The sequence below is a fragment of the Rutilus rutilus genome (genome assembly GCF_951802725.1).
Source record: "Rutilus rutilus genome assembly, chromosome: 3".
Taxonomy (NCBI): domain Eukaryota; kingdom Metazoa; phylum Chordata; class Actinopteri; order Cypriniformes; family Leuciscidae; genus Rutilus; species Rutilus rutilus.
Genome location: NC_140211.1, coordinates 4,523,673 through 4,549,930, shown reverse-complemented (window position 1 = coordinate 4,549,930; position 26,258 = coordinate 4,523,673). Strand labels below are relative to the sequence as shown.

At 39.0% G+C, this 26,258-nt stretch overlaps 1 protein-coding gene and 2 long non-coding RNA genes across 4 annotated transcripts; 1 reads left to right on the top strand and 2 right to left on the bottom strand.

The window, feature by feature from the left end:
- Positions 1-281: 281 nt before the first annotated feature.
- On the bottom strand, positions 282-3,868 carry LOC311287695 (uncharacterized protein). Its single transcript, XM_084404709.1, has 2 exons — positions 3,474-3,868; positions 282-2,897 (listed from the first exon to the last, which is right to left on the bottom strand). The coding sequence occupies exon 2, from the start codon at positions 2,820-2,822 to the stop codon at positions 408-410; it is 2,415 nt and encodes an 804-aa protein (XP_084260835.1). The 5' UTR covers positions 2,823-2,897; positions 3,474-3,868; the 3' UTR covers positions 282-407.
- A 2,496-nt stretch (positions 3,869-6,364) lies between these two features.
- On the bottom strand, positions 6,365-9,410 carry LOC311287696. Of its 2 annotated transcripts, none has more exons than XR_014626780.1 (5): positions 9,312-9,410; positions 8,909-8,951; positions 8,559-8,650; positions 8,013-8,055; positions 6,365-6,987 (listed from the first exon to the last, which is right to left on the bottom strand). It is a non-coding gene; the product is annotated as an uncharacterized lncRNA (long non-coding RNA). The 2 variants fall into 2 exon arrangements; XR_014626781.1 differs by having other exon boundaries at positions 8,909-8,975; positions 9,312-9,347.
- A 9,019-nt stretch (positions 9,411-18,429) lies between these two features.
- LOC311288645 lies at positions 18,430-23,003 on the top strand. Its single transcript, XR_014626966.1, has 7 exons — positions 18,430-18,655; positions 18,805-18,866; positions 19,129-19,219; positions 19,626-19,693; positions 19,870-19,966; positions 20,864-20,977; positions 22,891-23,003. It is a non-coding gene; the product is annotated as an uncharacterized lncRNA (long non-coding RNA).
- The last annotated feature ends 3,255 nt before the right edge of the window (positions 23,004-26,258 follow it).

Below are 26,258 nucleotides of genomic sequence, written 5' to 3'. Positions count from 1 at the left end.
AAAGAATATTTAGAAAATATATATATTTTTCAATCATTCTCTCAAGAAGAGAAAACAGCCTGTCCATCCTCTCCCTTCTTTCCTGTGCACTCCTCGCCTCTGCCTCCCTCTGTAGTTGCATTTCTTCTTTGATCAAGTCCAAAAACTCGTCCTGTCTCGCCGCCTTTGTGCTGGTGCTGCTGCCCCTAGCTCCTCCTCACCGTGGGCACCCACTACTATAATAATAATAATAATAATAATAATAATAATAAGTTTATTTTATATAGCGCCTTTCAGGAGCCTCAAGGTCGCTTTACAATAAAGTACAATATACATGACATAGAAACAAGACATGAAACTATACAAATAAACAGAGAAGGACAACATAATAGATAGTGGTACATAAACATAGAAATCAGATCATAAAGTCAGGGGTCAGGGAAACAAGTAGCAAAAAGATATGTTTTAAGTTGGTTTTTGAAATCATGCAATGATGAAAGGTCGCGGATGTGTTGGGGGATAGAATTCCAGAGAGTTGGGGCAGCAACACAAAAAGCCCTTCCACCAAAAGATGATAGTTTGTGTCTACGGATCGTCAACAGACCGGTATCGGAGGATCTAAGTGTGCGAACTGGGGAGTAGGTATGGATGAGATCAGAAATGTAGGAGGGTGCAAGACCATGAAGTGCTTTGAATGTGATAAGGAGTATCTTGTATTGAATACGGAAGTGTACTGGTAGCCAATGAAGTCTGTGTAAAATCGGAGTAATGTGAAAAGATTTTTTTGTGTAGGTGAGGACCCTAGCTGCGGAGTTCTGGATATATTGGATCTTATTTATAGATGAATTGGGTAAGCCATAGAAGAGAGAGTTGCAGTAATCTAGCCGTGAAGTGATGAAAGCGTGAACCAGAGTTTCAGCATCTTTGATATTCAGAAATGGACGTAAGCGAGCAATATTGCGTAGGTGAAAGAAGGCAGATTTCATGAGTGAGGAGATGTGTGAAAGGAAGGAAAAAGAGGAATCAAAGATTATACCAAGGTTTTTGACAGTGGTGGAAGGTTGAACAAAAACTCCAGCAATGTTAACATTGTCAACACAGAAACGGGATGTAATTTGAGGTGAACCAATAAGAAGTAGATCTGTTTTATCAGTGTTGAGTTTGAGAAAATTACTGGTCATCCAAGCATTTATATGATCAATACAAGCTGATATGGAATTTGAGGGGAAAGGAGCATTGCGTTGAGAATGGATGTATAGTTGAGTCTCGTCTGCGTAGCAATGGAAGTTAAAGCCATGAAGACGGATGATGTTACCTAGTGGGAGCATGTAGATGATGAAGAGAAGAGGCCCGAGAACAGAACCCTGGGGAACACCGTGCGGGACAGAGGCAGTAGTGGACTTAGCCTGGCGGATAGCGGTGTAATGCTGGCGATCAGACAGGTAGGAGGTGAACCAGGATAGGGCAGTTCCAGAAATACCAAGAGCAGAGAGCCGTGAGATGAGAATATTGTGAGAGATTGTGTCGAATGCAGAGGAAATATCTAGGAGAATTAGAATACTGGTGGAGCCTGAGTCAGTGGCCATAAGGAGATCATTGACAACCCTAAGGAGTGCTGTCTCAGTGCTGTGGAGGGTGCGGAAACCTGATTGAAAACATTCATAGTGGTTGTTAGATGACAGATGTGTTTGAAGCTGAGCAGTGACCACTTTCTCAAGCAATTTTGAAAGAAATGGTAGATTTGAAATTGGTCTGTAGCTGGCCATGTCAGAGGGGTCGAGGCCAGGTTTCTTAAGGACAGGAGTGACAGCAGCAGTTTTTAGTTCAAGAGGAACAACACCAGAACTTAGTAGTTGGGAGAAGAGAAGTGAAATCGGCAGTGAAATAACAGGTGCACATTTTTTAAGTAAAGTAGTAGGAGCAGGATCAAGATGACAGGAAGATGCGTTTGCTTTGATGATTAGCTCAGAGATATAAGCAGGAGTTGGTGGGGCAAAATCAGTGAGAGCAGCAAAGTCAGTGAGAGTACCAGATGTAAAAGCAGTGGGAACGTCGTGCGGAGAGACAGGAGAGATCATGGATGTGAAATGATTATGAATGTTATCAATTTTATTTTTGAAAAAATGCAGGAAAGACTCACAGAGGTCTGCTGAGTTACCGATGACAGGTGCTGGAGAGTTGGTGAGTTTATTGACTACAGAAAAAAGTGCTTTGGGTCGAGAAGATGCATTATTAATAATAGTAGAGTAGTAAGTAGAGCGAGCAGTGTTTATAGCAGATTTGTACAACTGGATATGGTCAGTGTAAGCAGTAAGGTGAACAGTCAAACCAGTTTTCTTGTAATGGCGTTCAAGACGACGACCAGCTGTTTTTAGATTACGAAGTGCAGGGGTAAACCAGGGAGACGTGTGTGCAGAAGGTACGACACTACTTTTAAGAGGTGCATGTAAATCAAGGGCAGTGGAAATACAGGTATTATACTTGGTAAGAATATCGTGAGAGCTAGTGTGTTCAGTAATATCTGAGAGATGAGATTGTACAGATTCAGAAAACAGTAGAGGATTAACAGAATTGACGTTACGATAGGTTATAGTGGATTTCACCCTGAGGCGGGGAAGAGGCATTTCACAGTTTAGTTCAATGAGGAGATGATCAGACAGTCCAATTTGAGAACCAAGCACGGAAACATTGTGTAGACCAGCAGTGCAGACAAGATCCAGTGTGTGACCTTTTGAGTGTGTAGCAAAATCGACAACTGAACTCGGTCGTGGTGTGTCCTCAGGGATTGAGGTGATAAGTACAGGGGGGTTGGTGCAATGCCTCTGTCCCAACATCTCATCCATGAAGACAAACCAGGGCCAAGTTGCAGCAGTGGGTTTCCCACTCACACCCTCTCCTGTCCCAGGACACTTGCAATCCTAAAGGCAGAGCAAATTAACCATGGCTTGTTAACAACAACAGGACATTACATTTCAGCAAAGATGTGTGTATTACTTTTCTTTAATATATATATATATATATATATATATATATATATATATATAGACCCATTTTTTCCTGAATTGTTCTAAAAAAGCAGAAAAGGGTACTTAACACAGAGGAGCAATCTTAAGTGCATTGTTAACACTGCAAAATATGACACATCAAGACATGCATACAAAATACTTAAGAAATCATATTTCTGTATACTAAAATTTGGTTAAAACCACATACCTTGCATGACAGCACTACAAAAACACATAAAAGTGAAACCCTATTGCCTTATCTACTGCTTTTCTTATTGTTTTGGGCTTTATTGGATGAGTGATATAATACACAAGTGCAAATATTACAAATAGGTCGTTAAACTAATAACGTTATTACCACAAGTTTTGCCTAAAACTACCTGATAAATGAAGCCATGCAATGGTGACGAAGGAGTTAAGAAGAAGTTTATAAGAAACTTTAACTCTGGTTTCGCTAGCTATTTGAGTAAATGAAAACATAATACTTACATTTAAATGTGAATTTGCTGTCCACCACCGATCTCTAGTCTCGGCCGCCTTTAAAATAAATAAATAAATGCTGTCGTCAACGGCGCGCAATGAATTATGGGGTAAAATAGGCCGCTAAGTGTCCATTTATGTATCCTTCTTTTCACGGGGAAACGAAGGGTGCATTTGGCGTCGCTTTTGAATCAGGGAAGCCTTCGTCGCGGCGCGATGACGCAACCGGCCTTCGAATACGGCCTTCGAAGGATGGAGAATTGAATTGGGACAGCCTTCATCGAGCCGCGGTGACGCAATCGGCCTTCAAATGCGACCTTCCAAGGATGCAGCCTTTGAATTGGGACGTCCTTCGTCGCGCCGCGGTGACGCAATCGGCCTTCAAATACGGCCATCCGGCCTTCAAATACGGCCTTCGAAGGACGCAGCCTTCACTTTGGGACACAGCTACTGTGAATATACTAGAGGTATGTATGGTGGCCGAGAAGGGTCACAACACATACAAACGCCACAACAACTACATATTCAGAAAACAACTTCGTCGATTTCACATCACGTACACTGCAAATATTCACAGCACGAGCAAATAGGGAAACGAACTGCAAAGACACAACGGAAATGTTTCCAGGGGGGCCATAATCAGTGACGGACCCGCATCCACCCGGTTGTCTTCGCGCTATCTGAATGTGTGCTTTTGTTGTCTATGGCTGCAAGAGGTAAGTGTTTCTCTTTTATTATGACAGACATGTCGATGTGCTCTGATACCGAAGTGGTTCAGATATCAGGACAACAATGTACAAACGCCGGTAATGCATCTGTTTAGTGACCAGAAGCGAGCTAGCCAGCTAGTTTCCAGCTAACAACATTGGCAAAACGTTTAACAATTATCTGCGTGGACTAATATGTTATGGGGACAATAACTTAATATGTTGAAAACACACAAAACCACTTCGGTATCAGAGCACATTGACAAGTCTGTCGGGACGCGATGCAAATGGGCGCGAAGCACCCCCATTGGTCAAGGCGTCAAGAGGGCCTTCTCGATAGGCTGCTGCAGTTGCCGCAGGGCAGCCAATAGGCGCGCAAGCTGCCTCACCTATGCCTGCATGCTGCTGCAACGCGTTTTGCATTATATAAAAAATTAAGGATAATTTTTGGCTTCAGTATCTCGCGGAAAGAGACTTTCTCCCAAGCGTAAGTCTTACGCAGTACTCGTTCCCTCTCTAGAGAGAACAGAGGTTACGTTTCTATGGTGTTAGTCGAGTTTAATGGGGGTTATTGTGTGTTTTTAGCGGAACATTCGCGAGTGCATCTTGACATCGTGATGTGTGTGATTCTCGTGTGGTATGTATGATTTAGTGAATGTTTTGCATCTCTTGATTGGAGTAAATCCTTGTCTGATTGTTATGTTTTGTTTTGCAGTCTCTTGCGTACCACGTGATGGTTAACTCAGGTCGCCCTGTGTTTTTCGTGACTAGGTTATTTTCTTTGTATTTTGTGAACGGATACTTTGCAGGTTTTCATAACTTTATTAGTCTCTGTGTTAAAAAAAATAAATAAAAATGGTTTGGGTTATTTTGTTATTTCTATATGGAAGTTGGTTTGACCAGTGTGATTTGGGCCGTAGTGGCCATGTGGTGTAATTATCTAGCGGCGTGTAGTGTGTCCGTCTAACCGTCACCCGTTGAGTACTTTGGGGTCCTCAATGCCGACGAGGTAGGACGGGTTATCCGTGCACCAACTGATTTGGTCAATCATCATATTTGTGTCTAATGTGATTGTTGTGACGATTTTGTATGTGTGGCCCAATGACGTGACGTGCAATTTTGATGTCCAAACCCCTTTATGAAGTCAAAATAAGGAAATGTTTAATTAAAAGCACATTTATTGAATCTATTGATCTCTGTTTATCAAATGATATGAACATATATTGAGGGTATACAAAGTGTAAGAATTATTAGACATATTAGTCACATAATGTCATACCGGGTAACTGTCCGGACCTTAGAGTGACCAACAAAAAAGCCAAACAATCTGTAAAAAATCTAATAAACCCTAACCTCTCTGCCACAGGCATTATTGTATGAGTCTAGACAACAATATATTTAAATATTACAAAGAATATGACATCCAGTTGATTGTTATGCTTTGGAGCATTCTGTCCCAAAACTGGCTGTCAGCCAATGTCATCCGGGATAACAAGTAAACTGGAGCAATTTTATTGTGAATTTTATTTTGACACAATGTGAGACAGCATGTTACACAATCAGGAAGACCCTGAAGGACCCCCAAACAATGGTGAAAGGTAAATATGTCTTTCATAAAATGTGTTTAACTTACCCTTTTTCCTCACTAGCACACTATGTAGTAAAATTCTATGTCATATGGGATAACGCTAAAATAACATAATGTGGATTTTATGTAAATATTTATTTAGCATGAATTTAAATATTTGGAAGTTGAAGGTAAAGGTTGCAGATTTCTATAGGTATCCAAAAATACTGCCTGATTAAGATTTAAACTGAGTTTTGTCATACCGGATAACAATTTTGTCATATAGGAAAAGTTATTTTCTGTTAGCCCATAATGTCATCCTTTATCTTGGATGACATGTGTTTGACAATATACTGTTTTATACAGTTTTCAGCTTTAATTTGTATAATTTTCATTCCAATTCCAACATATCATTAACATTGTTTAGTTGTTTATGGAGTCAGATGAATTAACGAGTGAATATATGATTAATATATTGCATTTAACCAACCAATACTTTGCATGAGTGAGGACAGAACACGTGATACCTTCCCCGTGTATTGGCGAACCGGCCTTACATTGGTGAGATCAGATGTACATTTATTTGTTAATGGATATTTTGGTCTTGACATCTACATCAGCTGGGAAAGCATGATCATAGTTTTTATTTTACATTACATTACAAAACTGTAACATATACAACAAAAAGGGCAATTAAAATGAATGCCTGAATAATTTTCCAAGAAATAAACAGAATCTAAACTCCAGAGTAAGTGGTTCATTTACAAAGACAAATAGAGTTTCTCCAAGGTCATACAGAACCAGAAAAATGACAATCAAGCAGTTGCTCATCAAAAAATAAAATGAAATCTTTCAAAAACCTAAATTCAATGATTTCAAAGACTGAACACTTTCTGCAGGATTTTATTAGTTGGCACTTTAAATTTAGTTCAGACTGTTCTTAAATTGAGCAGCTGTGATTCTCATCTGATCAATACATTTCAAAGTTTCATCTGCTTTTGCACATGGGCTAGCAATATTTACTAATAGATCATCCTTAGCTTGTGTTAGGTTCCCATGCAGTTTGATAGTTTTGTCAATTTTCTTATTTTTGTTAGAATCCTTCTGAGAATTTTTTATTTCGTTAATCTTTGAGTCGATTGGGTTCATGAAATCATCTGTGATCTTCTTAGTTTGACGTTGGCTGTTAGTCAAATTCAGCTTCTCTAATTTAGCAATGTCAGTTTTAGACTTCAGTTCCTGCAAATCCCTGAAATATCAAAACATTTTTCATAAGTAGACAGCACTGGATATTTGTTTCGTCTGTTTTATGGTTTAACAGCCAAATGGCACATATTATATTAAGCATTATGCACATTGTAATTGTCCTGCTGTACTTTTGCACTATAGCAAACTAACAACACTATAAAACTCCACAATAAAGGCTCCTTTGTTAACATTAGTTAATTCATTGGCTAATAGAGGCTGTGTTCTAGTTTGTATGTCCTTCTCTTGATAACTTCTCTCCGTCTCAGATGTACATCATTGCTAACGTTACACCAGTGTCCTTTACTGGCAGAACCTGCGCTAGTTCAACTCACTGAACTACAATCATGTGTTTTATGCATCGTTCATGCTTGGGGTGTTGAATAAAATATTTTTAAAATGCACTGATAAAAATTATGATAATAATAACATGATCTATGTAAAATCAGTCGGCTTAAAGTATCATATTATTATTATCTCATAAGTTAAGTCATATATAGAGTTGTGTGTGTGTAAATGAAATGTGAACACAATCATGTTCTGTTGTGGTTTAAGGAGCTGCTGAATACAGTATAAGTTACACTGTCCATATAAACTTCCACTTGATAAGTGCTGTGAGTAAAGGCTATAAATCTCCACCTCCAACATCCTCACACTCATAGCCTACTAGCCGAGACTCTTCTTTATGTGTACAGATGTGACGTAATGACGCAGACATGCTTGAATTTCCCGTGGAAGTAAAAACATTATTACAAGCTTACCGTTTTGAGTCGAGCTACGGCAAGCAGAGAGTTTTGCACACTGGCTGGTGATGTACTTGCTCAAAAATTTATTTTGGATAATTTTGAACCCAAAAAATTACGGACTGCAGCTTTAACTAAGATGAATAAAATGCTGTAATAATAGCTAATGTAATTAATTAATGTTAACAAATGAAACCTTATTGTAAATGATTTACTCATTAATAATAATCAGTTGATTATAAAGTTAATAAAGATAAAGTCAAAGCTTTGAATAATAAATACTTACACTTCTGAAGACCACCATGACCCCATGTCTGTTGCTGTAACCGCTGCAAACAGAAATAAAGTGATAACTTTAACTCAATGTATGTCATAGTCTGATTTATAGTGAAGATACTACAAGTATGTTATGATTTTGAGTATTTATTGAAGTTGAATGTCACATTCTTTGTTCTGTATTCCTGCAAGGATCAATGCATAAGATATTTTCACTCTTTGTACACTTGTGTCGATGACAACGCTATCTCAATCAATTCGTACGAGTGTGTACGAGGCGGCTAATTCATACAATTGGACAACACATTGGGCAACTCATAAAATATGTGTGATTTAGCAAAAATCTTAAAAATTCGTATGAGTGAGGTTGTATGAATTCGTCCAATTATCCACCTCGTAAAATTCATACGATCAGGTTGGTCAATGACATGACAATAAAGTAAAGGAAATATCATCAATGCTAGAAAATTAAAGATTTTAATGTAATTAATCCATGATGCCAAGATAAAAACCATGACTCATAAACTGCTAAATGAAATGGAGAGTTAAGACTCACGCTGGACTGAAGGATGATGTCAAACACTGTGATCAGAGACACTGCTTGATAAGGTCACCAGTCTGTGTGTGTGTTCAGATCTGTCAAACACACTGAGAAAAATCACCATGAGAAAAACATCTACAATTCAAAAGTTATCAATCTTTATTTCACCTGCTGAAGCAACAAGATGTAACAAGCAACGGCACACCTACTGTACATGAGCCAATGAGCCTTCATCACACATCATCTCACACCCTGATGAAGACTCATTGGCCAGCATGTAGATGTGCCGTTGCTTGTCACCTGTTTTTAAAATCTAAGCCATGAAAGAATAATGTTTTTTTATATATATATATTTTCTAACATACCTCGAGTGCCTTGGATTGTTTTTTCTTAAGAGTGGAATCATCCCTACAGCCAAAGAGCACCGAGATACTGAAGTTACACAGCACTTCTTTATTTAAAACCACACACTGTCTGTACGCTTTCAAAATCATCGATCAGTTTTCTTTCCAAATCACTGGTTGTTTTTGAAACGATCCTATTAGTTTATCTTTTTGAATTAAAATGTTTATTTTGAACTAATCAATTATCTAAATTAATTCATGCAGAAAACAATAGTGAGATTTAGTCAGTTTTATTGAAGTCGCATAATTTCTAAAAACTACACTAGTGAAATAAACAAACAACTAAACTATATATCCATCTGTGTGTAATAGGAATATAATCATAATTTGCTATAAATAAAGAAGTATGAATATTCTTGCCTACCTGGAGTGAGTGAAGAGCGTCTGAAGAGGGATTCGCTCTGACTGAAATACTGCTCATATTTATATGCTCCGTTTATTTATTTATTTTCCCAAGAGTTTCGTTTCAGTATGTGTTTACAAGGAACAAAAGGCGTTCACATCTCCATATTGGTCAACTATTGCGAAACTATCCCATTCCTCCTTTGCCTTTGGGTGTTTGTCTGGAAACTATTTATTTTCTCTTTCACTTCATGCCAAGTTTTCCCAGAAACACTGCTTTTCCAGCAAACTCCTTCAGTGTGTCCTGAAATATCCTTTCTTATTAAACTGATGAATATCAGTGTGTCTGATCTGATCTGGTTTTGTTGTTGTTACGTCCGTGGATCACGGCTGAATGCGTCTTCTCAACACTCACTTACAAACATTTTTCGCCTATCGTGCGTCTACTCTACACCCGTACCACTAAAAAGACGGGTTATATCTAAGACTTCAGTCATACATTAGTATTAATATTGATAGCATCACTGGTAGCTTCGTTGCTAACTTACTGTCCATCTGTTAAAATGGCGAATATATCAGATGTAAGTAGTCTACCTTTTGGTGCAGGTGAGGACACATTTGAGCTGCACGCACTGCAGTCTGAGCTGGAAGCTGTTGAGAAACAGATCCACGACCTTTTATTGAGACAAGCCGAGCTGATAGACCGGCGGTTAGCTCTTGAAACATCACGCGCCGATGCACACAAATCAGTGATTAACGTTACTAACCCGCTGACTCCGACTTCGTCTACTCCGTGCGTTTCTCAACATCGGTCCCAAGCGCCGAGGTCGCGATCAGCCATGGTCTCGTTCACTCCGGCTCCAACACGCCACCACGAAGCCTGGGTGGTTCCGCAGCGGAAGACGCGAGTCAGGTCTAGACAAAGACTCTCTCCGACCCTCCCGGTTTTTGAGTTATCCACACAAAACCGCTTCTCCCCTCTTTGCGAAACAGAACGCGATGCTGTGATCATCGGCGATTCCATCGTTCGGCACGTACACGCAACGTTAGGTAAAAGTAAGGTGCACAGTCACTGCTTTCCTGGTGCTCGTGTTTCTGAAATCGCTACTCACGTTCCCGAGATTCTGAACGGTGACGAGCGCGTCGGAACTGTTGTCCTGCACGCGGGAGTGAACGACATCAGGATGCGCCAGACGGAGATTCTGAAGAAAGACTTCAGGAATCTGATCGATACGGTACGCAGCACATCGCCTGAAACAACGATCATAGTGTCAGGACCGCTTCCCACGTACCGACTAGGACATGAAAAGTTTAGCAGATTATTTGCGCTAAATGAATGGTTAATGTCATGGTGCAATGAGCAGAAACTGCTCTTTGTAAATAATTGGAATCTGTTTTGGGAGCGTCCTAGGCTTTTCCGTGCTGATGGCTTACACCCAAGCAGATTCGGAGCAGATCTTCTGTCGGATAACATCTCCAAAATGTTAAATACCTTTTGACTAGTAACCAAAAGTCCAAATCATAGTCTCTGCTGCACCAATTTAACTGATATAAATACTAGTGTAGAATATTGCATAGAAACCGTGTCTATTCCTCGTTTAGTGAGATCAAATAATAAATCTACTGCAGGATCTAGGAAAAATCTAATTGTTATTAAAACAGAAAATGTTGCTATTAGTAAACAAAAACAATTTCTAAAGCTAGGTCTTCTAAACATTAGATCACTCACACCTAAGGCAGTTATTGTAAATTAATTAGTCACAGATAATAGCTTCGATGTACTTTGCCTTACTGAAACCTGGCTTAAACCAAATGATTATTTCGGTCTAAATGAGTCTGCTCCTCCTGGATACTCCTATAAGCATGAGCCCTGTCTGATTGGTCGTGGCGGTGGTGTTGCAACAATCTATAGAGATATTCTAAATGTTACTCAGAAAGCGGGTTATAAGTTTATTTCGTTTGAAGTACTTGTACTAAATGTTACGCTCTTAGATGTTAGAAAAACATCCCTATTATCTCTAGCCTTGGCTACCGTATATAGACCGCCTGGGCCTTACGCTGATTTCCTAAAAGAGTTTGCGGATTTTCTCTCAGACCTATTAGTCAATGTCGATAAAGCATTAATTGTTGGAGATTTTAACATACACGTAGATAATCCAAATGATGCGTTAGGGGCTGCGTTTACAGATTTATTAAATTAATTTGGGGTCAAGCAAAACGTCACCGGACCAACTCATCGTCTTAATCATACACTCGATTTAATTATATCACATGGAGCCGATCCAACCGATATAGATATTATACCGCAAAGTGATGAAGTCACTGACCATTACATGGTAACTTGCATATTACGTACTGCTGTAATATGTCACACGGCGCCGCGTTATCAACCAGGCAGAACAATCCTTCCATCCACCATAGATAATTTCTCAAATTGCTTATCTAATCTGTCTCAGCTGCTGCCTGAACCCAAACAAACAGATGAACTAGAAGAACTAACTAGCACTATGAGCACTATTCTCTCTAGAACATTGGATGTTGTTGCACCTATTAAATTAAAAAAGGTGAGAGAGAAAATTAAAGCACCATGGTACAACAATACTACGCGTGTTCTAAAGAGAGAAACCCGTATTTTAGAGCGTAAATGGAAACAAACTAATTTAGAGGTCTTTAGAATCGCATGGAAAGACAGTATGTCACGTTATAAAAAGGCCCTAAAAGCGGCCAGGGCTGAGGATCTCCGCAAACTAATAGAAAATAACCAAAATAATCCAAGGTTTTTATATAACACCGTGGCTAGACTAACAAATAAACAGACGTCACCCGAACAAAATATCCCGTTACAGTTCAGTAGTAATGATTTTATGAAGTTCTTCACTGAGAAAATAGAAAGCATCAGAACCACAATTGTAAACGTTCAATCTTCAATTGCGCCTTATAATTCAGCCTCAATTATCACCCCGCAAGAACAGTTACAGTGCTTTACAACTATAGAACAAAGAGAGTTAAATAAACTTATCACTTCATCTAAAACTACAACATGTTTATTAGATCCTATACCAACTAAGCTACTGAAAGAAGTGTTACCTGTAGTGGAAGAGCCTCTCCTCAATATTATTAACTCGTCTTTATCTTTAGGTCATGTTCCAAGAACATTTAAACTGGCAGTTATAAAACCTCTCATTAAGAAACCACAATTAGATAATAATAATCTAGCAAATTATAGACCCATTTCAAATCTTCCATTTATGTCTAAAATATTAGAAAAAGTGGTGTCCGCTCAATTGTGTTCTTTCTTGCAAGAAAATGACATCTATGAAAAGTTTCAGTCTGGTTTCAGGCCGCACCATAGCACTGAAACTGCGCTCGTTAAAATCACAAATGATTTACTTTTAGCTTGTATCTCAATACTAGTTTTACTTGATCTTAGTGCTGCGTTCGATACTATAGATCACACAATACTCTTAGATCGACTACAAAATTATACTGGTGTTCAAGGACAAGCATTAAGCTGGTTCAGATCATACTTATCTGACCGCTACCATTTTGTCTGTTTAAATGGAGAAAAATCGATCATAACTCCAGTAAACTATGGAGTGCCGCAGGGATCTGTGTTAGGCCCTCTATTATTCTCAGTATATATGATGCCACTTGGAAATATTATAAGGAAACATGGAATTAGTTTCCATTGTTATGCTGATGACACTCAAATATATATTTCGTCACGGCCAGATGAAAACGCTAAATTATCCAAATTGACAGAGTGTGTTAACGATATAAAAGATTGGATGACGCGTAATTTTCTTTTATTAAATCCAGACAAAACAGAGGTACTACTTATCGGTTCAAAAAACCACCCGCAAAACCTCTCGCAATACAACTTTAATATAGTAGGATGTCCGGTTACTTTATCCTCTACAGTAAAAGACCTGGGTGTTATACTCGATTGCAACCTGTCTTTCAAAAATCATATTTCTTATGTTACAAAAACCGCCTTTTTCCACCTTAGAAATATTGCTAAGCTACGTAATATGCTATCAGTTTCTGATGCAGAAAAGTTAGTTCATGCATTCATGACCTCGAGACTAGATTACTGTAATGCTTTATTAGCCGGTTGTCCTGCATCCTCAATAAACAAGCTACAGTTAGTCCAGAATGCAGCCGCTAGAGTTCTTAGTAGATCAAGAAAATATGATCATATAACACCGATTTTATCATCACTGCATTGGTTACCTATAAAGTTCCGTATTAATTACAAGGTATTGCTACTGACTTATAAAGCCCTAAACGGCTTAGCTCCAGTCTATTTAACGGATCTTCTATCGCCCTATAATCCATCACGCTCTTTAAGATCACTTAATTTAAGGCTTCTGGTCATACCTAGGATATCCAGAACCACCAAAGGAGGGAGAGCATTTTCACATTTAGCTCCAAAACTCTGGAATAGCCTTCCTGATACTGTTCGTTGCTCAGACTCGCTCTCCCAGTTTAAAACTAGATTAAAGTCGCATCTCTTCAGCCAGGCATTCATATAATATTTTTAATCTTACAGTTCAAATTACAATCCGGCCTCTAGTTAATAAACGCCAGAGGAGAACTGGCCCCCGACTGAGCCTGGGTTCTCCCAAGGTTTTTTTTTTCTCCATTGGGTCACCTGATGGAGTTTTAGGACACCATTAGGTCACTTGATGGAGTTTTTCGGTTCCTTGCCACTGTTGCCTTTGGCTTGCTCAGTTGGGGATATTCTGGGGATATCTAATTTGATTTTATCAATAAATTCCACTAGAAACAAACCTTGTTGTATTATTTTAATTTAATACTGTGAAGCTGCTTTGATGCGATCTGTATTGTGAAAAGCGCTATACAAATATACTTGACTTGACTTGACTTGACTTGTTGCAAGTCAAGTCACGTCACCTTTATTTATATAGAGCTTTTAACAAAGCCGCTTTACAGTAATAACAGGGAATTTATGCAACAATGATTGTTTGGTGGCCTGAGAACTGTAACGACTGAGACAAATCAGACGCAAGTATTTGTTATAATTTAACAAATAATAATTAAATCTCACTCTGGGATCTGTGGTCCCATCCCCCCAACAAGGGCCAGAAGGTCTTAGTTACCATGACCGTGATCAGATAAGTTGGATTAATAGCCCAAATGCCCCGGCAGGATGTGACCACCGCCTGCTATGCTTTCACTCTCCCAAAGGAGTCAGACTGTAATTTCTTCAATCCAACTCAGAAGAAAACTGCAACCTTACCATCACTGAATGGGCAACGATCAACTCTTGGCCTTCTCTGTATGTTCAGGGTGTCGTGCTGTCCAGCGTGGCCTCAGCAGGCCCCAGGGTAGCAGGCCTCGACTCAGAACCATCCATGTGCTCATTCAGGAGAGAGAGGACTCGCTCAACCAGAACAGAATTAAGGACAACCTCAGGAGTTCAACATCTTCTTTCAATGCAGAAGAAGTCCATCGCAACTCCCATCATTTGCTCTGTGTGCTCTCTCCGGCCCAGGGCCAGCAGGCCACGATCTGCACTCCAGCCATCAGAACAGAGTCGAACTAACCATGAAAGTTCATGCATCTAAAAGAAAGGGATATGGGGACACCTACAGGCGACTAGGGTAAGCTAAGAGTGGAGTCGGCCATTTTCTCCTCAGCTTTACGAACGCTGTTGAGGAGAATGGTAGGTGGAAAATCTCTCTCCGGTCGAACAGAAATAAAATGTTGTCAGGGATGATTTCATTTCGGTCAAAATTGTTCTTTTAAAATTATTTTATTTCATATTTGAGTCATAAGAGATATAGGGCCCTATTTTAACGATCTGAAACGCAAGTGTCAAAGCGCAAAGCGCAAGTAACTTTGTGGGCGGGTCTCGGCGCTGTTGCTATTTTCCCGGCGGGATAAATGACTCTTGCGCCCGACGCAAATCTAAAAGGGGTTGGTCTGAAGTAGCTTCATTATTCATAGGTGTGGTTTGGGCGTAACGTGAAATAAACCAATCAGAGCGACATCTCACATTCCCTTTAAGAGCAGGCGCGCTTTTTCTAAGCGGATTCCTATTATAACGGCGGATTTGCCAGGCGCGCGCCAGGAGCGGTTCACAGCCGAGGAGACCGACGTCCTCGTCACGGCCGTAAAACACAGAGAAGTAACATTGGGGATGGAGAAACAAACACACCCAAATTAGCTTCGGTTAAACAGGCGTATGATAATTTGGGCGTATGATTAAATGTGTAAGCTAGATTTATGCCTATTTTATTTTCACATCTTCATGGACACAACAATGATTTCCCTCGTGTATTAATATGAATAAATGAATGAAATCTTTATTTCGAACAATTAAAAAATAAATTAAACCAAAGACAGCAACACATTAAATATCCATCAATAAAAATAAAACAAAATCAAGAAAAACAAAACCTTTTTTTTTTTTTTTGCATAATAATCACACTGTTCGTAAAGGGATATGTAGAAGCCCTAGGCTTATCAAGACCTACAAGACCTAATATTTTTCCTAGTAATAATGTATGATTTGCAAAAATGAAAACGGCTGCTTCTGTGTAGATGAGAGCATCAAATTGTAATGCGCGTTGTGCACACGCTACATTGATTATGGCCAAGCATGCGCCCTTAAAATAGCATGAATAACATGCCCAACGCGCCACTGACTTTAGACTAGGTTTTTCCTGGTCACTGGCGGAATTGTTTTCTAAACCTGCAAAATAGCATGAGGGAAAGTTTGCGCCGGAACACGCCTCCTCTTTGCGCTGAACCGCCCCGGGGAGCGCAAGTGTATTTGCTAGTTAACCGACGTGCTTCTGTGGAGGGAAAAGTCCGCTTTGCGCGGGTGCAAAATAGGAATGATACATGCGTCAGTGTACAAAGTCAATTGCGCTGGGTGCAAGATAGGGCCCATAGAGTTGATGGATAATTTATGTTTTATACCGAACTCATTGTTGAGTACATTAGGAGCACATGGTATCCATTGTATCTCTTGTTGCTTATTTTCACAAGAAACTTGCTGTATATTTATTTTTGATAGATGTGGAGCGCTGGCTCGCCAGGACATGGAAGTAATTTAAAAGTAAATTTTATCTAATTTTCGTCACTATTTTCTGATAAGAGAAAAGCTCTGCTGTAATGTGAGAGTTTCTAGCCCTGAAATCATCAGATCTACAGTAGAAAATCCCAGAATATGTAAACTTCTATAATTCAGAATTCACTGCTTTCAAAGACTGCACACTTTCTGCAGGATTTTATACATCATTAAATACACATGTTTAAAGATTTCAGTTTAGAGTATTATTGATAATAATACCAGACAGATCTGTTCACTAATCTAATTTGTTAATATATTCTTTGGCATGTTTAATTTCATTCAGAGTCTCCTGAAATTGATCCGCTGTTTCTCTCATCTGAGGAATCAATTTCAAAGTTTCTGATTTGATTTGTTCTGCTTTTGACTTGCTGTGTGTGTGTGTTTTTTGACTGTGATTTTGTAATGATCAAGATTTTGTGATAGAGTATCGATTGTGCCTTTTAGTTGCTCATGCAGTTTGAGAGGTTTGGCAATTCTCTCCATTTTAATGGATCTCACGCTTTTCTGTATTTCCTTATTTTGAACAGAATCCACATTCATCTGCTGAAGCTCTTTTACTGTGGTATAAATTGTACTCAGATGCTCAATCATTGGCTTGGTTAAAGTCAAACCCAAACCCAGTATGTCTGTGTGTGTATATCGCTGTATATCGCAGTGACCAGGTTTGCCTACTTCTTATAGAGCCGCGGTGGCCGGGCCAAGTATGGTTCCCCCGATCTAGTGTCTCTCCTTGGCGGGCCTCCACTGGAGCTACCCGTCAGGAGGAACCTTCTGTCCCAAGCAGGGGGCTCGATTGTTCACCCCCGACCAGATCTGTGGAACCTGTGGGCTTGGCCTCTAAGGGGGCCCAGCTCATAGGGACGGGTCTCTCAACTGAGGTTGTGGACCATTCTACATTCCAGAGCTCCTTCCATGAGGAAACTTTATGCATTGAAGTGGAGAGTTTTCACTTCATGGTGTAGTGACCGTCAGTTGGAAAAACATTGGAAAAACATGGAGCAGACCATAGCATATATCAAGCTGGCTAGTGATGTGACAAAATTATAATATTGAATAAATGAAATGATGTCAATATCATATAATCAATTTGAGATGTAAAATAACTAGGGCTGCAACTAACGATTATTTTGATAATCGATTAATCGGACGATTATTTTTTCGATTAATCGATTAATCGGATAGTTTTTAAAAAAAATTCAATTTGATTTTTGTTTATAACTAAATAAAACCCTAAATCAGGGTATTTATGTGTAAAAGTGTACTTTAAAAAGTGCAAAAGCCACACACTAAGTTTTACTAATATAATCTTTAATTTTTACATTTTAAACCCCAAACACAAAAGTTTGTCCAGTTTTTAAACAGTAAAACTTCTTTAAATATCCAAAATATAAATAAACAAAACAAAATATTGAGTTGCGCTGCTCATATAAACTTCACATTATGAAATTAGGACACAAACATGTTTGTAATAAGATATTAAGCAGCAGATTTTGAATTCCAATGTAGAATGCGATCTGTTATTTCTTGATAACAGACCGCTGCGAAGTAGCCTATTGGCGCTTTTCCACTGCATGGTACGGCACGGTTCGTCTCGGTACGGTTCGACTCGGCGCGGAACGGTTCGGCTCGCTTCGCTTTTCCACTGCGTGGTACGACTCGACTCGGTACGGCACGGTTCGGTTCGCTTTAGCTCGGTTGCTTTTCCATTGCAGTTAGTACCGCTTCAAAATGGGTGGGACTGATCGTTATAGTTGCCGCCTACTGCCATGACATCATCGTAAACGCGCCACATTTCAAACGCACAACACAGTGGATGGTGCTCTTGATTCTCGGCATGTGGATGTTTTTAAATTAAATTAAACGTTCTTATAATGGTTTACTATATGGAAGGAAAATTCTTAACGTGTAATTAAACGTTGCGTTCATATTCTGGGCTCATCTGATTTTTTGTACATAGCATAGCCTACTTTGTTATGATTTTAGTATCATACCCAGATAGCACAGGTACGTCGAGCCGACGTTGGCCTAACATCGAGCGTCGGCCTCCCTCCCTATAACATCGCAAAGGCGTCGGCCAGGCGTAGGCAGATCTCTTGTCAGACAGTGCTCTATTTCCCAGCTCCGTTACGTCGGCTTTTGGTCGGCCCACTATACGGGAGGCCGATGTCGCGTTGTGCGCGTGAACTTTCAAGTCGCTTTCAAACACTGGAGCGGCCGCGGCGCAGAGTTGCCATGGAAACGCCGCGGGACCACTGCGACTGGTAAGCAAGAAAACTCCCTCTCTCGCTGTTGTTTTCACTGCTTTCAGGTGATATTAGTCTCTAAAATCACACGGATAATACACACAACTGTTCTTGACACTTCTCTTACTTGTAATTGATACGCTTATGTTGAATATTTACTTTTATAGACATGGCTTTCCTTCGTGTCTTCGGAAAAAGTCCGTTAGCATCTCAACCGTTTTCAGAAGAGGTAAGTTAAGTTAAGCTAACGTTAAAGTTAACTCGGTTGAGCTTTTGTTTATGAAAGTTTGGGCTTTTAATCACCTCTTTTGTGTATATGAGAGGTTTTGTAAAGGTTTTACTTGGAAGTGAGCTAATTTATTTTACACAAACGTAAACATAAACGTATGTAATCGGTGACGTCACTTACATGGAGTGATAAAATTGGTTGAAACTTCGTTAGCTCAGTGGTAAACACAAATTTGATAAAAAAAAATGTTCTGTGATTTCAGCAGCAACAAAATAACCCATAATAGAGGGAAAGCTCCACGACTTCAACATTTCTGAAGAAAGCTGCTGCTGCCAGAGAAGTAGGAAATACAGGTAGGAAATCCAAAACTAAAGAATTAATTATTGATTTTAGGAAACAGAGCCCCCCTCTTCCCCTCACTATCATTAATGGCCAACCTATTGAGGTAGTACAAGAATACAAGTACCATGGCACAATAATTGATAGTAAGCTATGTTTTGAATCACACACTGATGCTGTTTGTGCCAAAGCCCACCAGCGAATGTATTTTTACCGTAGACTGAGGAATTTTAACATTGACCCCACTTTGATGAGAATGTTTTATTCTTGTTTTATTGAGTCTGTTTTAACCTTCTGTTTTATCTGCTGGTTTGGTTCCTTGTCTACAAAAAACAAAAAACAATTAGAGAGTATTGTTAGGACATGTAGCAAGATTGCAGGCATTAACTTTCCCCCTCTCTCACACATTTACTTCAACAGAGTGGCAAAGAAGGCAGCTGACCCTAGTCATCCTTTGTCCTGCCAGTTCAAGCTACTTCCCTCAGGCCGTAGGTACTCCATGCCCAGATGCAGGTCAAATAGATTCAGAAACTCATCTCAGAAAAGCATTTCACCTCTGCTGTAGCTTATATATAGCTTAGCTATAGCTTCTTACTTGTAATAAACCTGGCATTATATAATAATATTGTTTGGCTCTGTGACAAATGGATTGTTGTGTTCCTAGATCCTTCAATGTTGATGCCCTGGCCTCCACCGTAGCAGAGTTGGGCGGATCATCATCTCGGATCATCATCTCTAAGGCGCTATGAACCATATGATTAGTAAGTAAAACTTCAAACATACACTAATGTCAAACATACACTAATTGTGTTGGTAAAAAAATTGTGTTTTGAAAGAAGTCTCTTATGTTCACCAAGACAATAATATTGTGAAATAACAAATTTTAAATAACTGTTTTCTATGTGAATATATTGTAAAATGTAATTAATTCCTGTGATCAAAACTGAATTTTCAGCATCACAGCTTCATATGATCCTTCAGAAATCATTCTAATTTGATGATTTGACGCTCAAGAAACATTTATGATTATTACCAGCTTTCATTTTCTCAAAGGCAGAGCAGGATACCCAGGGCTTGGTTTACACCTATCACAATTTCTAGCCACTGGGGGACCATAGGCAGGCTAGGGGAACTCATATTAATGTTGAAAAACCTCATAAAGTGAAATTTTCATGCCATGGGACCTTTAAGCGTTTTCTACCAGTTTTCTATGTGAGGAAAACGCTTAACTGTACATAGCAGTCTATTTTTAATTAGTATGGTGTTTACTGAGTTATCATTTATTTATTTTAATATCACTGTCTATGCGTTAAGTCACGTTCTGCGTGTGCAAATCTTTAAATTCAACTTTGGACTTGTATTTTACAGGGGACAAGTTCTCAAATTCACATCTTTATGCTCTCGAGTTTTGCTACTCTTTTACTTACATAAATAACCTCCCTGATAATGTTCGGGGCTCAGACACACTCTCCCAATTTAAATCTAGACTAAAGACACAACTCTTTAGCCAAGCATTCAATTAACACATCTCATAATCTTGTTTTACAGTTAATATGTGATGAAATAGTAAAAAGTGCACATGATCATCTTTTGCCTGAAATAATATGAACTGCAGCTATGCTAATCTTTCTCCTGTTGTTTCCCTGTTTCTATATCAGGATGCTCAGCAAGTTCACTAGAGATTATAGCAGCTCCAGTTTGGATCCAGCCTCACTTGTGAAGACTTCAGATGATGGCAACTATAGATGGACACAAAACTGCCAGATATTAAGGTGGGGTAAGCGATATTTCAAAAACGCTGTTGGACACTGTTGATATTTGGAATGAACCCAAACAAACACACCCCTCTCTTCAATGCTCCACCTCCAAAACTCACCAGATTTCCCAGCAGCCGCATCACATTATTGGTGTAAATAACTAATTTATGTTATTGCATGACCTGCTCAATAAAAGCGCAACACTAAGAACGTTTCAGGAAACACGTTATTAATTATGATAAGGGCTGAATTTCCCGAAACCTTCTTAATGCTACGTCGTTCCTAAGTTATACCTTAAGCTGTACCTTATTGTTAATACGTGTTTCCTGAAACATTCTTAGTTAATTGTACCTTCTGTAAGTCATACGTTCGGATATTTCCCCACCAGTTAATCAAGTGTGACAACACCGGTAATACCATAGAAGTGACGCGCATGCGATGCGGCGTGCTCGTTTTTCCAGGCGCACATATGCCACAGTGAGATGAAAACATCTCAACTTTTCAGAATGCCACAAGCGCACCGCAGGTCATGTGACAAAAACCAACCGATCAGCTTTGGCCTTTCCGTAACAACATGGAAAACTCGGCCGAACAGCTGATCATAGCTGTACAGGGCGAGTTTTTATTTCTCATCTCCATAAATATATCTAGTAGTAAAGCTAATGCGAGGGCTAGAAATCAATTATTCCTTTGCTGATACTTCCTTGTCATCATGGAGAGCGCAGTTCATGGTTGCATAGCAACGACAGACGCCACGGGAGCGCAAGTCCTTTTAGAAAGGAGAGAGCGCTTTCCACACGTTTTTAGACGCGATATGTGAACGGCCCCTAATTCAGGGTAAACTGAGAATCTATTTGGTTTAAAATCGTTTTTGTTTTCTTTAAAATGGAGATCACATACATCAGAATAACATGTTCTAGTCTATTTAAAAAAAAGATACTCATTTGAATCATTAATTCAAACACTTTAAAACCAATTAATTCAGTGTCTCATTCATAAACACCTGGGCTGCGTTTCCCGATAGCGTTGTCTCTTAGCATGCTACGAAGACTCTTAAGGTATAACTTAACTAAAGGTATACCATTTATAGGCGTGTTCCCCGAACCATACCTTAGAAAGCTATTTATAACAATTTTTTTCATTATGACAATAATTAATTCTACATTTACAATAAACTGCCAGGTGTCAGCTTTCAAATGAGATCATACTTGTGTTTTTAGTACAAAGGGTTCATGAACTGTATCTGTTTCAGTTTGGGTATGTCATTTCTGGGGATTTTTCAAAAGTGGGGTTGCAGCTTAACAGGTTAACTAAAGGGATACCACTTATAGGCGTGTTCCCCGAACCATACCTTAGAAAGCTGCTAAAGATATTCCTTCTTATGTGTGACGTTACCCAGTGCTGCCCGTGGCGATGCTGCTGAATCTGCTGATATCGGTGGCTCGAGAATCAATTATTCACTCGTGCAGGGGCTGCTTCACTGCGTTATGTGAGAAAGCGGTGTTCTTTATAAAAGCAATTCAGAAATGTACGCGGGTTGGGTGAGAAAAAACACTGACATTATGGATTCGGATGGCAATAAAATCACAGACTTACACCTGTAAATGTTTCAAATACCATACGAACCCATGAGAAACAGTTAGCGTCTACTTACAACTTAACTGACATTCTGCTTTCACTGGCCTTTGAAAGCACTCCGCGGACGGCGCCGTCTTTTAGAACAACTATTCGCTGTATCGCTGCCGTAGTTTGAGCAAACTCCCCACCACAATCATTCCCTTTAAATAGACTATTAAACCTATTAAACTATTAAATGGTTTGCCAGCTGATGTACCTTTGATTGTTGTTAGATTTTTAATTATATTATCCAGTGTAATGACAATTTTATTCTTAGCTTTAGTCCTAACTGCTTTTTCACTCTGTTACAGGTTGCCAGGTAGAATCCTTCTCTACATTGTTGCTGTTCCTTTTTGATCCCTTTTCTCCTGGAGTTCTTTCTGGTGTCATTAAAATGTCTTAACTTGAATTGTGTCTGTTCATTATACTAGAGACAGTTACACACAACATTAAGAAGATATTTTTCAATGTCAGTATAGCCTACTTTTTTCATATTGGATAGTCAAGTAACTCCAGGGCTGTATAGTACATAGACATTGAGGGGGACAAGTCTATAATTATATCAATAATAACAATAGTATGTCAATAGTTAGAAATGGCCAAACTGGAAATTCAGTATTGGAAATTCTTTCTCCGCTGTTTTTAGAATGGCAAAAAAGGTTTAAAAGTTACATTTTAGGCTGGTCTACCTTACAGCGACCATCCAAATAGATAGCCAATCAAATCATAGAGGGCGGGGTTTACTGTTCACAGAAGCAGAGCATGTATTCCATCAGTTTAACGTTGAAAGAGTGCAAGGTAAGATGGAACTGTAAAACTACTCCACTTTTTTCTTGAATATGGCCATTTTGAGTGATGAAAGTTGCATGTGTTCAGTATCAAAGCTATTTTATCAATTTAAGTCTCGGGGCAATGTTGACTACAGTTTATGTGCTGCTGAGTGAGTGTTGCAGCGCGATCTCCGCTCTGTGTGTGTGTGTGTGTGTGCGTGCGTGTGTTCGTAAGTGCGTGCGTCAATGAAAGCACCGCATGGTGTCTAAGGAGTAGCCCGAAAGGTCCGACCTATATAAATAAAGGTCCTATAAAACCCATGCAGAGCTGCCAAAAGATTTACAGCTTTGCATCGTTCAAACATCGGCCGGAGATCATTTTCGATCAAAGGCCGACGTCGAGGAGACATATTGCCGATGAGCAAACGATCTCTGAGCGACGTCGTGCCGATGGAACTTTGTACATCGGGCCAACGTCGGCCCGACGTACGTGTGCTATCTGGGTAATGATTAATAAATGCACGCACAATTATCCGTGAACTTGATTTGAACAAATGCCTTTCAACTTGTGTGTGCAAAATTCAGAATTAAATGAATGTGCAGCAATCTTTACAAATAGAGAGTCTAGGCCTAATGTACTGTTTTAAATTACTGCCATTAAAAAAGCGCATTTAATGTTAATGTTATGTTATTTTTTTCCATCTGCCTATGTTGATTATGAAAAGTGAACAGCACGAGACGAGTAGAGAGACATGGAGCGAGTCAGACATAATTTTGACCACTTCATTAAGTTTTGTTCACTTTGTTTTCTTTAAAGTGAATTTCGTTTTGTATAAATTGTATCTTAATTTTAATAATTTTTTCATCAAACAATTGCCTGGATTGAATAAGATGCAAAATAGACAATTTAATCATTGAGGCGCTCGAGCGGTCACTTGCATTGTACGTTAACTGGAGCGCATCTCATCCTCAAATACACAAAGCTTGAAATGTCTTTAAACGAAATAATTCAAAACAAAAAGAAATAGGCTACTCTCTTATGTAATCCATTATGTGCATTTCTCTCTATAGGCGCGTTTACTACGAATATGGCGATCGTCAACTTCATCTTTGCCATGCACAGACACTGACAGAAAACACTATTTTATAAATAAAAATCAGTGCACGCGTTTTAATAAAATTAAAACTTTAATTGTGATCATTAAAATAATTGAATATTAAATAATTTGTGGCCAAGTTTTGCTCATTTATTAATAGTATGTATATATAGGCTATATATAGGCCTATAATTTTATTAAATTGAACAAGCGCAAAATTCAGCATTCAATCAAATATTCAAAAAGACTTAATAATAATAATGTTATTTCAACACAATATCTCGTTATTTCGACATAATGTGCGTGCAACAAGCAAGATGTGCCAACAACACATGCCTATGTATAAAAATGTATAGGATAACGCAATGTAAGTCGCTTTGGATAAAAGCGTCTGCCAAATGCATAAATGTAAATGTAAATGTAAATGTGCGTTTGTAAATCCGGGGACGCGTGCACTGATTTTTATTTATAAAATAGTGTTTTCTGTCAGTGTCTGGCAAAGATGAACGATCGCCATATTCGTAGTAAACGCGCCTATAGAGAGAAATAACATTATCATTAAGTCTTTTTGAATATTTGATTGAATGCTGAATTTTGCGCTTGTTCAATTTAATAAAATTAAAACTTTAATTGTGATCATTAAAATAATTGAATATTAAATATTTTGTGGCCAAGTTTTGCTCATTTATTAATAATAATAATAATATATATATATATATATATATATATATATATATATATATACACACACACACACATATGTGTGTGTGTGTGCCCTCAGCACATGCGTTAAAAATTATCCGGCGCCGCCCCTGACTGCAAGAAACAGTTTACAAGAAACTTTTTAACTGCAAGACACTACAGCGTTGGCTGTTGTCTACTGGCTATTTAAATCTAGCGGGTTTGTCTCGTGCATGGTCTCGTGTCGCAAATACAATGACACTGGTAGTGACGATTCTGTCTGACCAATCAGTGATCTTCAGTGTTTTCACGTCACATTTTAGTACCGGTACGGTACGCTTGGAACCTCAACAGAGGTGGTACCATTTAAAGCGAGCCGAAGCGAGCCGTACCGTACCGTACCATGCAGTGGAAATGCGCCATAAGCGTGCCGTACCGAACCGAGCCGTACCGTACCATGCAGTGGAAAAGCGCCAAAGCGTGCCGTACCGAACCGAGCCGTACCGTACCATGCAGTGGAAAAGCGCCATATAACACACCAGAAAAACAGAGCGTTGCTATGGACGCAGGATTCTAACCGTAGAGACGGAACGGACTATTTTCTTTAGCGGAAGCAATACAATCATTTTTAAATCAATAAACTCCTTTTTAAATCAATATTTTGTGTAAAATTATTGATTTATTTGGTGGGTAGCCATGTAATAAGCGGGATTATCCCTTACATAGTAGACAAATAGCTAAAGAGAGCGGAATGGAGGTACGCAGCTGACAACAGGCTTGGTTAAAAGTACAGGAAAAATGATGTATTACTGCACAAGCATTCGCTGAAAACCACTGACTACAGTGACTAAAAAACAATATTTTACTGCTGCTGTTATTAACTGCCTTTATATTTAGTGCTTCACTTTGTAAACACCATTTAATTTAACCTATTTCTGCGGTAGCGCTATTTTAATCCATCACTTATGTTGTGAGCGAACTGATTGCGCAACCTGATGCTCGATACAAAATAGATCTAGTGTGACTGTCCCGAAGTTAGTAAACAAAGCTGTTTACACATTGAATTAAACTAGACTATACCATTTTCACATCTTCATATAATGAGAATATACAGTTTTTGCTTGCCGTGCT